We start from the raw sequence: 9,083 nt of genomic DNA, 5'->3' as shown, positions 1-9,083 counted from the left end.
AGCCCCCCCCTCTATCCTTCACCCCCGGTCACTAAGTTAACATGGTGTAAGCCCCCCCCCCCCTATCCTACACCCCCGGTCACGAAGTTAACATGGTGTAAGCCCCCCTCTATCCTACACCCCCGGTCACGAAGTTAACATGGTGTAAGCCCCCCCCCCCCCCTATCCTACACCCCCGGTCACTAAGTTAACATGGTGTAAGCCCCCCCCCCCCTATCCTACACCCCCGGTCACGAAGTTAACATGGTGTAAGCCCCCCTCTATCCTACACCCCAGGTCACTAAGTTAACATGGTGTAAGCCCCCCCCCCCCCCTATCCTACACCCCCGGTCACGAAGTTAACATGGTGTAAGCTCCCCCTCTATCCTACACCCCCGGTCACTAAGTTAACATGGTGTAAGCCCCCCCCTCTATCCTTCACCCCCGGTCACTAAGTTAACATGGTGTAAGCCCCCCCCCCCCTATTCTACACCCCCGGTCACGAAGTTAACATGGTGTAAGCCCCCCTCTATCCTACACCCCCGGTCACGAAGTTAACATGGTGTAAGCCCCCCCTCTATCCTACACCCCCGGTCACGAAGTTAACATGGTGTAAGCCCCCCCTCTATCCTACACCCCCGGTCACGAAGTTAACATGGTGTAAGCCCCCCTCTATCCTACACCCCAGGTCACTAAGTTAACATGGTGTAAGCCCCCCCCCCCCTATCCTACACCCCCGGTCACGAAGTTAACATGGTGTAAGCTCCCCCTCTATCCTACACCCCCGGTCACTAAGTTAACATGGTGTAAGCCCCCCCCTCTATCCTTCACCCCCGGTCACTAAGTTAACATGGTGTAAGCCCCCCCCCCCCTATCCTACACCCCCGGTCACGAAGTTAACATGGTGTAAGCCCCCCTCTATCCTACACCCCCGGTCACTAAGTTAACATGGTGTAAGCCCCCCCCCCCCCCCTATCCTACACCCCCGGTCACGAAGTTAACATGGTGTAAGCCCCCCTCTATCCTACACCCCAGGTCACTAAGTTAACATGGTGTAAGCCCCCCCCCCCCCCCTATCCTACACCCCCGGTCACTAAGTTAACATGGTGTAAGCCCCCCTCTATCCTACACCCCAGGTCACTAAGTTAACATGGTGTAAGCCCCCCCCCCCCCCCTATCCTACACCCCCGGTCACTAAGTTAACATGGTGTAAGCCCCCCTCTATCCTACACCCCCGGTCACTAAGTTAACATGGTGTAAGCCCCCCTCTATCCTACACCCCAGGTCACTAAGTTAACATGGTGTAAGCCCCCCCCCCCCCCCTATCCTACACCCCCGGTCACGAAGTTAACATGGTGTAAGCTCCCCCTCTATCCTTCACCCCCGGTCACGAAGTTAACATGGTGTAAGCCCCCCTCTATCCTACACCCCAGGTCACTAAGTTAACATGGTGTAAGCCCCCCCCCCCCCCTATCCTACACCCCCGGTCACGAAGTTAACATGGTGTAAGCTCCCCCTCTATCCTTCACCCCCGGTCACTAAGTTAACATGGTGTAAGCTCCCCCTCTATCCTTCACCCCCGGTCACTAAGTTAACATGGTGTAAGCCCCCCTCTATCCTACACCCCCGGTCACTAAGTTAACATGGTGTAAGCCCCCCCCCCCTATCCTACACCCCCGGTCACGAAGTTAACATGGTGTAAGCCCCCCTCTATCCTACACCCCCGGTCACGAAGTTAACATGGTGTAAGCCCCCCCTCTATCCTACACCCCCGGTCACGAAGTTAACATGGTGTAAGCCCCCCTCTATCCTACACCCCAGGTCACTAAGTTAACATGGTGTAAGCCCCCCCCCCCTATCCTACACCCCCGGTCACGAAGTTAACATGGTGTAAGCTCCCCCTCTATCCTACACCCCCGGTCACTAAGTTAACATGGTGTAAGCCCCCCCCTCTATCCTTCACCCCCGGTCACTAAGTTAACATGGTGTAAGCCCCCCCCCCCCTATCCTACACCCCAGGTCACTAAGTTAACATGGTGTAAGCCCCCCCCTCTATCCTACACCCCAGGTCACTAAGTTAACATGGTGTAAGCCCCCCCCCCCCCTATCCTACACCCCCGGTCACGAAGTTAACATGGTGTAAGCCCCCCTCTATCCTACACCCCCGGTCACTAAGTTAACATGGTGTAAGCCCCCCCCCCCCCCTATCCTACACCCCCGGTCACTAAGTTAACATGGTGTAAGCCCCCCTCTATCCTACACCCCCGGTCACTAAGTTAACATGGTGTAAGCCCCCCCCCCCCCCCTATCCTACACCCCCGGTCACTAAGTTAACATGGTGTAAGCCCCCCCCTCTATCCTACACCCCCGGTCACTAAGTTAACATGGTGTAAGCCCCCCCCCCCCTATCCTACACCCCCGGTCACTAAGTTAACATGGTGTAAGCCCCCCCTCTATCCTACACCCCCGGTCACTAAGTTAACATGGTGTAAGCCCCCCCCCCCCCCTATCCTACACCCCCGGTCACTAAGTTAACATGGTGTAAGCCCCCCCCCCCCCTATCCTATGCTTTTAAATCCCAGAGAGGGACTGTACAAATGCACACTTTAGGAAACATGTGGAGAATTGGGATGCAGACTTTGTAACAGGTGTTTGGGTGCAGGGTTTTAAGGACAGACCCTGGAACAGGTACAGGGTTTTAAGGACAGACCCTGGAACAGGTCTTTGAGTGCAGGGTTTTAAGGACAGACCCTGGAACAGGTCTTTGAGTGCAGGGTTTTAAGGACAGACCCTGGAACAGGTACAGGGTTTTAAGGACAGACCCTGGAACAGGTCTTTGAGTGCAGGGTTTTAAGGACAGACCCTGGAACAGGTCTTTGAGTGCAGGGTTTTAAGGACAGACCCTGGAACAGGTCTTTGAGTGCAGGGTTTTAAGGACAGACCCTGGAACAGGTCTTTGAGTGCAGGGTTTTAAGAACAGACCCTGGAACAGGTCTTTGAGTGCAGGGTTTTAAGAACAGACCCTGGAACAGGTCTTTGAGTGCAGGGTTTTAAGAACAGACCCTGGAACAGGTCTTTGAGTGCAGGGTTTTAAGGACAGACCCTGGATCAGGTCTTTGAGTGCAGGGTTTTAAGGACAGACCCTGGATCAGGTCTTTGAGTGCAGGGTTTTAAGAACAGACCCTGGAACAGGTCTTTGAGTGCAGGGTTTTAAGAACAGACCCTGGAACAGGTCTTTGAGTGCAGGGTTTTAAGAACAGACCCTGGAACAGGTCTTTGAGTGCAGGGTTTTAAGAACAGACCCTGGAACAGGTCTTTGAGTGCAGGGTTTTAAGAACAGACCCTGGAACAGGTCTTTGAGTGCAGGGTTTTAAGGACAGACCCTGGATCAGGTGCAGGGTTTTAAGGACAGACCCTGGAACAGGTGCAGGGTTTTAAGGACAGACCCTGGAACAGGTGCAGGGTTTTGAGGACAGACCCTGGAACAGGTCTTTGAGTGCAGGATTTTGAGGACAGACCCTGGAACAGGTCTTTGAGTGCAGGGTTTTGAGGACAGACCCTGGAACAGGTCTTTGAGTGCAGGGTTTTAAGGACAGACCCTGTAACAGGTGCAGGGTTTTAAGGACAGACCCTGGAACAGGTGCAGGGTTTTAAGGACAGACCCTGGAACAGGTGCAGGGTTTTGAGGACAGACCCTGGAACAGGTGCAGGGTTTTGAGGACAGACCCTGGAACAGGTGCAGGGTTTTGAGGACAGACCCTGGAACAGGTGCAGGGTTTTAAGGTCATGAACTAGAAAAGGAAAACCCCTTATTTCGTGGAAAGGGTTTTAACAAGAAATGAGCAGTGGACAGACCATTTCATCTCCTGCTGGGACTGCTGTTAATGTATTAAACTACTAAAGACCATTTCCAGAGAATGAGGCTGTTCCCTTTTCTACGAACTGCTCATTGGTCACAGTGTTTTCTAGAGGAGTCAGTCCTACTGTAAGGTCAGTCTTACTGTAGGGTCGGTCTTACTGTAGGGTCAGTCCTACTGTAGGGTCGGTCCTACTGTAGGGTCGGTCCTACTGTAGGGTCGGTCCTACTGTAGGGTCGGTCCTACTGTAGGGTCGGTCCTACTGTAGGGTCGGTCCTACTGTAGGGTCCGTCCTACTGTAGGGTCAGTGTTACTGTAGGGTCGGTCCTACTGTAGGGTCGGTGCTACTGTAGGGTCAGTGTTACTGTAGGGTCGGTGCTACTGTAGGGTCGGTCCTACTGTAGGGTCGGTGTTACTGTAGGGTCGGTCCTACTGTAGGGTCGGTCCTACTGTAGGGTTGGTGCTACTGTAGGGTCAGTGTTACTGTAGGGTCAGTGTTACTGTAGGGTCATTCCTACTGTAGGGTCAGTGTTACTGTAGGGTCGGTGCTACTGTAGGGTCGGTCCTACTGTAGGGTCGGTGCTACTTTAGGGTCGGTCCTACTGTAGGGTCAGTCCTACTCTAGGGTCGGTCCTACTGTAGGGTCAGTCCTACTGTAGGGTCAGTGTTACTGTAGGGTCAGTGTTACTGTAGGGTCGGTCCTACTGTAGGGTCGGTCCTACTGTAGGGTCGGTCTTACTGTAGGGTCGGTCCTACTGTAGGGTCGGTCCTACTGTAGGGTCGGTCCTACTGTAGGGTCGGTCCTACTGTAGTGTCGGTCCTACTGTAGGGTCAGTGTTACTGTAGGGTCGGTCCTACTGTAGGGTCGGTCCTACTGTAGGGTCGGTCCTACTGTAGGGTCGGTCCTACTGTAGGGTCGGTCTTACTGTAGGGTCGGTCCTACTGTAGGGTCAGTCCTACTGTAGGGTCAGTTTAACTTTAGGGTCAGTGTTACTTTAGCGTCAGTGTTACTGTAGGGTCGGTCCTACTGTAGGGTCGGTCCTACTGTAGGGTCAGTGTTACTTTAGCGTCAGTGTTACTGTAGGGTCAGTGTTACTGTAGGGTCAGTCCTACTGTAGGGTCAGTTCTACTGTAGGGTCAGTTCTACTGTAGGTTCGGTCCTGCAGGGTCAGTCCTACTGTAGGGTCAGTCTGTCATCTTCACGTTGTCCTCTCTGTATCCTCTGGTTTTAGGGAGGAGGACGTCGCCACGGTGAGGACCCACAGAAACCAGCTCTGTGATTGGCTAGGAGTACAGAAGCCCCAGCTCGTTGCCAAGGTAACCATTTTGAGAACTGCTAATCAAAAAATCGTCGGTGTGTTTTTTTGCGCGTCGTGTGGATGGATGAATGAATCAATGATGGAATACTTTATTAGTCTGAAGGAAACAGATGTCTGGTCCTTTATGCCGGAAGTCAGGTGCTGCTACAGGTTGCAGAATAACATTCATATCAGGGTTGTAATATAAAGAGGCTTGTCTGTCTGTTAGTGAGGTTGACTGTTCCTCATTAGACCCAGATGCTTGCCTTTCCTCTGCCTGCCAAACCTTGATTCATTTTACTATGGAATTAGTGGAGAGCGAGGTCTGCTCCGATAAGAGAGAACCTTTCAAAGATATGACCTTCGACTATTTATCAGAGTAAGGACTTGATTTAGTTTGTCTATGAAAATAAACAACAATATTAGCTACTTTTAGCTCCTTGACACTCAATATTGTACTTATTCTCGTTGTTATTTTTTTAACTCTCTGTTTTGTTCCGTAGGGTCCTGTCCAGTAGGCCCGGGGGAAACTATTCTCGGTAGGAACTGAAGAACTGTAGCACAGGATCCTTCAGGATGGCATTCTGTGTGACGCATCACAAAGTACAGCCGCACTTCTAAAAGGTCACAGCCTTCAGTGATGTTCCAAGACCCACACACTTTGCTACAGTACATTCTAATTGGAATGCTAGTATGGTCATGAAATGTATGGTAGTCTGGGTTCATCTGTCTGTCTGTCTGTCTGTCTGTCTGTCTGTCTGTCTGTCTGTCTGTCTGTCTGTCTGTCTGTCTGTCTCTGTCTGTCTCTGTGTCTGTGTCTGTCTGTCTGTCTCTGTCTGTCTGTCTGTCTGTCTGTCTGTCTGTCTGTCTGTCTCTGTCTGTCTCTGTGTCTGTCTGTCTGTCTGTCTGTCTGTCTGTCTGTCTGTCTGTCTGTCTGTCTGTCTGTCTGTCTGTCTACTGCAAAAGTAAAAAAAAGAACAAAAACAATCTGTCAATAAACAAACAGAAGCTGCATCATGATTTTCCCGTTTCCAATTTATTCACTTTTTTTAGAGAGGAAAATAGAAACACTGTCATGACAGACTTAAGGAGAGAGAGACCAGGAGAATAGGACGAGGAATGAGAGAGAGAGGAGGGAGAACAAGAATATAGGACGAGGAATGAGAGAGAGAGAAGGGAGAACAAGAATATAGGAAGAGGAATGAAAGAGAGAGGAGGGAGAACAAGATTATAGGATGAGTAGGGAGGGAGGGAGAGAGAACAAGAATATAGGACTAGGAATGAAAGAGAGAGGACAAGAATATAGGACGAGGAGGGAGGGAGAGAGAGGAGATCCTAATAAAAAGAAAGTCTTTCAGCAGCCTTGCATTTCTGAGATAGCAGGGTGAGAGGGAATTTGCCCGTCAGCACATTTGATAGTGAGAATCTCTTCTCCCCCCTCCCTATATCCCCCTCCCTTCTCCCCCCCTCCCTCTATCCCCCTCCTTTCTCTCCCACCCTGTCTCCTCTCCTCTGACATGCTACACATTCCGTAGTAGAGCAGTGATAATACCCCTTAAATACCCATTAAATCTGTACCTTATGTCATCCAATCTGAGCCTAGCCAGCTGTAGACATGAGGAGTTTTCCCTCTGCTTATAGTTTCAACTGACAGGGACATGGAGTTTTCCCTCTGCCTATAGTTTCAACTGACAGGAACATGGAGTTTTCCCTCTCCTTATAGTTTCAACTGACAGGGACATGGAGTTTTCCCTCTGCTTATAGTTCCAACTGACAGGGACATGGAGTTTTCCCTCTCCTTATAGTTTCAACTGACAGGGACATGGAGTTTTCCCTCTGCTTATAGTTTCAACTGACAGGGACATGGAGTTTTCCCTCTGCTTATAGTTTCAACTGACAGGGACATGGAGTTTTCCCTCTCCTTATAGTTTCAACTGACAGGAACATGGAGTTTTCCCTCTGCTTATAGTTTCAACTGACAGGGACATGGAGTTTTCACTCTGCTTATAGTTTCAACTGACAGGGACATGGAGTTTTCCCTCTCCTTATAGTTTCAACTGACAGGAACATGGAGTTTTCCCTCTCCTTATAGTTTCAACTGACAGGGACATGGAGTTTTCCCTCTGCTTATAGTTTCAACTGACAGGGACATGGAGTTTTCCCTCTGCTTATAGTTTCAACTGACAGGGACATGGAGTTTTCCCTCTCATAGTTTCAACTGACAGGGACATGGAGTTTTCCCTCTGCTTATAGTTTCAACTGACAGGGACATGGAGTTTTCCCTCTCCTTATAGTTTCAACTGACAGGGACATGGAGTTTTCCCTCTCCTTATAGTTTCAACTGACAGGGACATGGAGTTTTCCCTCTGTGCTTAACTGACAGGGACATGGAGTGTTCCCTCTGCTTATAGTTTCAACTGACAGGGACATGGAGTTTTCCCTCTGCTTATAGTTTCAACTGACAGGGACATGGAGTTTTCCCTCTCCTTATAGTTTCAACTTGACAGGGACATGGAGTTTTCCCTCTGTGCTTAACTGACAGGGACATGGAGTTTTCCCTCTGCTTATAGTTTCAACTGACAGGGACATGGAGTTTTCCCTCTCCTTATAGTTTCAACTTGACAGGGACATGGAGTTTTCCCTCTGTGCTTAACTGACAGGGACATGGAGTTTTCCCTCTGCTTATAGTTTCAACTGACAGGGACATTGAAGAGCATGTGCACTACTAGCAAACGCAACAGCAGTTTATTGTTGTGACAGGCTGCTAGTTGTTTTTAACCCAGGTTCTCTATCTGTGGAAGTTACATCAACAAATCAGGCTCTGTTGTAGTGTGTGAAAGTCAGTTAGAGGAGGGGGGGGTGAGTGCCTTTGACGTTCATTCAGTCCATAGCTTGTATCTGCTGTGTTTTTGTCATTCAGTATCTAGGTGCTTGTTGTGACAGGCTGCTAGTTGTTGTGTCTTTGAACGCTAGCTGTCCTTGTACGTAGGAAAACAACAAACATAATGTTTCTTTCATTGTATTTGGGTTTTAGGACATTTTGTAAAAAAATATATATACACTGCTCCAAAAAATAAAGGGAACACTAAAATAACACATCCTAGATCTGAATGAATGAAATATTCTTATTAAATACTTTTTTCTTTACATAGTTGAATGTGCTGACAACAAAATCACACAACAATTATCAATGGAAATCAAATTTATCAACCCATGGAGGTCTGGTGGAGGTCATTTTGCAGGGCTCTGGCAGTGCTCCTCCTGCTCCTCCTTGCACAAAGGCGGAGGTAGCGGTCCTGCTGCTGGATTGTTGCTGCTGGATTGTTGCCCTCCTATGACCTCCTCCACGTCTCCTGATGTACTGGCCTGTCTCCTGGTAACGCCTCCATGCTCTGGACACTACGCTGACAGAGACAGCAAACCTTCTTGCCACAGCTCGCATTGATGTGCCATCCTGGATGAGCTGCACTACCTGAGCCACTTGTGTGGGTTGTAGACTCCGTCTCATGCTACCACTAGAGTGAAAGCACCGCCAGCATTCAAAAGTGACCAAAACATCAGCCAGGAAGCATAGGAACTGAGAAGTGGTCTAGGGTCACCACCTGCAGAACCACTCCTTTATTGGGGGGTGTCCTACTATTTGCCTATAATTTCCACCTGTGGTCTATTCCATTTGCACAACAGCATGTGAAATTTATTGTCAATCAGTGTTGCTTCCTAAGTGGACAGTTTGATTTCACAGAAGTGTGATTGACTTGGAGTTACATTGTGTTGTTTAAGTGTTCCCTTTATTTTTTTGAGCAGTGTATATATATTTAAAATGATAGTTATACCCACTCTGTCGCGTGTACGTTTTTTGTTTCTTTCAGCCGTGAACACGTCTCCTAGTAGAGGGTTTATTTGAAGCCTCATCTGTTTGAGTTGTCCAGCCTGCCTCCATTCCTCTCCG

The 9,083-nt window shown here is 49.4% G+C and overlaps 1 protein-coding gene across 3 annotated transcripts in view; it reads left to right on the top strand.

The window, feature by feature from the left end:
* tbcd (tubulin folding cofactor D) overlaps positions 1–6,148 on the top strand; it is a 116,841-nt gene extending 110,693 nt beyond the window's left edge. For all 3 annotated transcript variants that reach the window (XR_016486104.1, XM_090197590.1, XM_090197589.1), the window contains exons 38-39: positions 5,069–5,153; positions 5,638–6,148. Coding sequence is in view for 2 of the 3 variants with exons in the window: in XM_090197590.1 (XP_090053716.1) it covers positions 5,069–5,153; positions 5,638–5,652 (100 nt within the window). In the remaining variant the exon portion in view is untranslated. The remainder of the gene's footprint in view (positions 1–5,068; positions 5,154–5,637) is intronic.
* The last annotated feature ends 2,935 nt before the right edge of the window (positions 6,149–9,083 follow it).

Source organism: Oncorhynchus mykiss, chromosome 13, assembly GCF_057628025.1.
Source record: "Oncorhynchus mykiss isolate SJ-2025 chromosome 13, ASM5762802v1, whole genome shotgun sequence".
Classification (NCBI taxonomy): Eukaryota; Metazoa; Chordata; class Actinopteri; order Salmoniformes; family Salmonidae; genus Oncorhynchus; species Oncorhynchus mykiss.
This window is presented reverse-complemented; position numbering and strand designations above follow the sequence as displayed.